The 5,000-nt window shown below is 35.4% G+C and overlaps 2 protein-coding genes across 9 annotated transcripts in view; both read right to left on the bottom strand.

Moving 5' to 3' along the window:
* The window catches only part of tjp3 (tight junction protein 3), a 22,356-nt gene extending 22,021 nt beyond the window's left edge, over positions 1 to 335 (bottom strand). Inside the window, exon 1 of the mRNA XM_034531143.1 lies at positions 111 to 335. The gene's annotated coding sequence lies outside the window, so the exon portion shown is untranslated. The remainder of the gene's footprint in view (positions 1 to 110) is intronic.
* A 2,853-nt stretch (positions 336 to 3,188) lies between these two features.
* Positions 3,189 to 5,000, bottom strand: part of si:ch73-63e15.2 (protein strawberry notch homolog 2) — a 52,009-nt gene continuing 50,197 nt past the window's right edge. For all 8 annotated transcript variants that reach the window (XM_034531501.1, XM_034531504.1, XM_034531500.1 and 5 more), the window contains one exon: positions 3,189 to 5,000. This exon is cut by the window's right edge and continues 1,271 nt beyond it. In XM_034531501.1, the coding sequence (XP_034387392.1) occupies positions 4,992 to 5,000 (9 nt within the window). In that variant the 3' untranslated portion in view covers positions 3,189 to 4,991.

The following is a 5,000-nucleotide window of genomic DNA, read 5'->3' as shown; positions in this document are numbered from 1 at the left end:
ATACAACGTTTTCTTTAAAGTTAGTTCGGTTAAAACATTTCACTTTCTCTTCCACTTCCCGTCGTCAGACTTTACAAAGAAAACACATGACAGCCGCGCGGCTCACGTACCTGTAAACTTGTGCACTTCCGCTTTGTTGATTAAACTGCGTCTGTCCGTCCGAGTTGAAACAACAACAACAACAACAACAACAACAAGTCTCCCAAAATCTTCTTTTTTTAACGTCTCACTCGCTCTCGGGGTTGACTGTTTTTGAGAGAAAAAAAATTCCTCCTCCTAAATCTTTTTTTCCCCCGAGCACAGGTGTGAGGACTCCGGGAGGAGTGGCGCTCGACGTGCAGGTGAGTTTCGAGACGTCATCACGCAAGGGCCGCGTCACAGACCGGAAGTCGGCGCTCCTCATCAATAAATCCTCCACCCAGTTTTGGTCGCGATAAGAGAAGCCTTTTTATCTTCTTCATTTAAGAACACTTCACAGGATGTACACACAAAACCCCAAGCGTTTCAAGTTTATTATTATTAATAATTATTATAAATAAAACAAATATTAAGAAATTCCATTTAGTTTCAGTTGCTTGTAAAGTTTTTATTATTATTGGGGTGCCATACTGGTTTGGAGTCAGTCTCTTCTTGTGAATGTGTAATTTCCCCCCAAAAAATAAATTAGAAAATAAATAAACATCTTTTATCTTGTAATAAAATGTGCCAATTGTTCCTTCTTAATAACATCCACTCAAAAGAATATGTTGGTATTCTTATTATTGATTAATTCAAAAGCACAAGAATATTCAATATCAATTTTAAAAACAAACAAAAAGTACAATAGATTTTAACTATTTATTTATTTTTGAACGCTGCTAAATGTAATTTTTTTGCATATATTTCTAGAGGCTGAAAACAAAGGCCCGTGGTGGAGGAGAGTAACTACATTTACTCGAGTAACTTCCAGTCCTCTCCAAGTCAGAGGGTTTGAGTTCAGAAGGAGAATTATAAAAGTTAAGTCCATATTTTGTGTGAACGTTTAAAAACATTTTTTTTAAAAGGTTTGTGGCGTTAGTTCTCCCTTCACTTTTAAATTGTTTTCTTTATGTAAACAAACAAGGTTCCTCTTCCTTCACTAAACCTCCAGGAGCGAGAACAAAGGCCTTTTCTCCTTTAAACTGGGCCGATGAACAAAAAGACTCAAAGTTTCAGCAATCTTCAAGTTTTTATTTGTTTACAAAGTTAAGATTGCAATTTCATATAGTCCTTCCTTTAATGAGTAGAAAACCTTTTTAAAGAATTAGTCGAAAGGCACAAATTTTACAATATATACACATTTGGATCTAAATTATAAATATATAGAAAACAAAAGCACAACCCAGAATAAAAGTGCTGAACACAGTTTCTTTTTTTTCCTTTTTTTTTTTACAGAAAAAATAGGCTTTGTTTTAAAAATACATACAATCAGTAGCATGTTTTTTGTTTCATTTTTTTTTTTGTTAGCAATAAATTATTATTTTTTTTCAGAGGGTGATAACATGTATGTAATATGGTGAAGAAACGAGGAGATGGTTACAGTATACACAGAACTATCCATCAAAAGATCAGAAAAAACAACAAGCTTGCAATGCTCAATCATAACCCACAAGAGAACAGTAACTTGATTATGCCATTCTTAGTGCAAAATGATAATGAAACGATAAACTACACCAATCTTACCCCCAAAAAAAGCTTTTTTCGTCCTTAAAAAAAAAAAAAAAAAAAAAAAAAAAAGCGGTCCGTATCCCTCAAATGCATAAAGCTTTATTTGTGCGACTAAAACACAAAAAATAGGCGAAAATCTTTTTTTTTTTTTTTTGCAGAGCGATGTCTCGGAATGTGCCCGACGAGGAATCATTATTAAAAAAAAAACATTATTGAGGGTACCAGGAAAAAAAACATGCTATACAATAAGAAAAAACAAACAGAAGAAGCATTAACAAAAGGATCTGAGATCTGTGACACTTGAAGGTGAAGGCTTGGACAGATCAATTGCACGTTATCAGTGCACATAATTGCACATGTCGGTGCCAATCGACTCCAAAAAAAAAAAATTCATAATAAGAATCTTGTCTGCTTTTATAAAAGAAAAAAGTGAATTAAAATATCCAACACAGACGAGTAAAAGGAAACAGGAAAAACATATTTGACGTTCCTCAAAAAGAAGAAACAAGCCGTTGATCTTTGCCCTAAGAAGGCATAAACATTTAAAATCACTGACATGTTCACGAGGACAAAACGACAAAAAAAAACGTCACATCGAGTCTAGAACGTGAAATACAGCAAGAGTCACAGCACAGGGTTAAGAACAGGAGAGCACGGGTTACCACGGTTACGGGGGGGAACTTATTATAGATTTCTGCTGAGCGCCTCTTGGAGGGGTTCTTCCTGAGATTGACAAAAAAGGTCTGATGTCGCCGCGCCGGTAACTTTCGGGGGGGGGGTCTGTGGAATACTTTGGTATCTCTCTGCAAAAAAAGGAGTTTGAGAAACAATTCTACTCGGCGGAAGCAAAACTGAAATGAGCAGATATATATATATATAAAAATGTATTTATATAAATATATATATTTATTTATATATATATATATATATATAAATATATATATTTATATAAATAAATATAAATATATATATATTTATTTATATATATATATATATATATATAAATAAATATATATTTATAAATATACATAAAGATATATATATATATATATATTTAAAAAAAGAAATCCAGACACTGTACAGCAGTACAGAACAGTGCAATCTTATTTGGTGGCAGATTATAATAGAATTTGTTTTATAGTAAAATCTTAAACTAGAAACTTCCCTGACCAAAAACATTTCGTTGACTATTCTAATAATAAGCAGGATAACGTATCTAAAATCTAAAAATATCCCTTAAATATAAATAACAATAACTTTTATAATAACGATGACTAAAAACATCTAAAAAAAAATTAAAAATAAACGCATAGCGCTCGTCCCGTGAAAATGTACTATACAAAAAAGAAAAAGAAAAGAAAGGTTTGTTTGCATCTCAAGAATCTGTCCGACTAAAAAACAAACAAAAAAACAAACAAAGGACCACGAATCACGACAGAAATAAGAAGATTCTTTCCACAAAGCTTCGCCCGTTGGGCGTAAACAGTACTTCGGCATTTCTGTTTCACAACAAAATGTAGAATATGGTTTTATTGCTTTTTGATCACTTGAACTTAAACCCGACATTTGTTTCCGTCATGAACCGACTGCATTGGTTTTTCACACAAAGATGGCCGTCTCTCACATGGGTTGCTTGTCTTTTTTTTTGTTTTGTTAAATATGTACTATATCATATGCAGTGAACGTCACAAGTCTGCACACGTTTCAAACAATTTTTTTTATTTTTTTTTTTTTATAGTTTTTAAAGTCTTGAAAAATATTTCTTGATAATATTTTATTATTTCTTCTTTTTATTTTTTTAATTTTTTTTTAACGTTTTCAGCCCTCAAGACAATAAAAACCTCGAAATTCTTTGTCATCCACCATATTTAAAAAGACTTAAAAAAAAACCAACACATTTTCATGTTTGTTTGGTCAAAAAAAACGACAAAAACAACAACAACGACGACAACAACAACAAAAGCAATCGAGACTTTCCTGAGAAATTCAATATCCGATCAAACCAGGAGTCGCATCGCTAAATGTTATTGTCAGCTTTTAAAAAAAGAAGAAAAGAAAAACAAAGAAAGTTGCTAACATTTTTGGACATTTTTCTTTTTATCCGCGCCGTACTGACCACGTAGCGTGTTGTCGCGTCAACAAGGACAGAAGGACACAGGAGACAAAAAGGAGGACGCAGGAGACATAAAAGGAAGACACATCCGCTGCTACACAGACGTCATACGGGCTTGAGCGGAGGCTTCTTCCTGAAACCCGCCACCAGCATTAGTGTAACACAAACAACGACCGAGGAGGATGGAGGGAGGGGAGGGGAGGGAAAAAAAAAGAGAGTTAAATACAAAATATACCGTGTTTAAATTAAAAATGACGACGCTCAAGAGTACAAATCTATACATTAGGCTACATGGAATCTTTAAAGACTGCATTTATAGATTTCTCCAAAACAAGGCACTGTTTGCAACAGCAGACGGCTCCTTCCTCTCCCTTCCTTTCCTCACACTAGTGTTCATACAAGCAGGGAGAGAAACAAGAGGGAGCACGAAGGAGAACTACACTAAAAGAAGGAGAAGAAGAAGAAGAAAACTGAGGCATTTCATGGCTTATCAGCTAAAAGATTTCATCTGGGGTGGGGTGGGGGGGGGGGGGGGTTAGTTTATTTTTTCCTTTCCTCTCCTCATCTTCAAGTTGATATCTTTTTGAGCCTTGCATACGGCCTCGTCGAGTCAAGACCACGAAGCAGAAGTAACGGTAATAAAAGCAAAAGATGTGGATTGTTTTAAAAAAAAAGAAAAAAAGAACAGAGCTTCCAGCAGCTTCACCAATCAGACCTCGTAAAAAATCAGCAGCGGGAGGTTTCGTTAAAAGATTTCCACACCTGGATGAGTGAGCTTTTGTTTTTTTGTTTTTTGACAGCTCGTATATGTTCAATAAAATACAGTTATCACCTGGGGGGGGTCATTTTGTTTTGTTTTACAGCTGCCTTTCACCCACTTTGGGTGCAGAAATCTGATCATGATGGGAGCCCGCTGAAACAGCCTCAAAACAGGTGAACGCTACAGGTGGGTAAAGAGGGGGAAGGGTGAGCCGAGCGCAGGACAGGCAGTGACGTGACTATAGGCCCTGAGGGGGGGGAGGAGGGAGGGGGGAGGAGGAGGGAGTAGGTCCTAGGTTGCGATCATAAGACAGCAGCAAACGAGACAAAATCTGCTTTTTTAAAATAAAAAAAAGAGAGACGAAACAAAAACAATTAAAAAAAAAAAAAAAAAGGGGAAAAAGACAAAAGTCCGGACGAGCCGCTCAAGCTCTTAGTCCTG

Source organism: Cyclopterus lumpus, chromosome 4 (genome assembly GCF_009769545.1).
Source record: "Cyclopterus lumpus isolate fCycLum1 chromosome 4, fCycLum1.pri, whole genome shotgun sequence".
Classification (NCBI taxonomy): Eukaryota; Metazoa; Chordata; class Actinopteri; order Perciformes; family Cyclopteridae; genus Cyclopterus; species Cyclopterus lumpus.
This window is presented reverse-complemented; position numbering and strand designations above follow the sequence as displayed.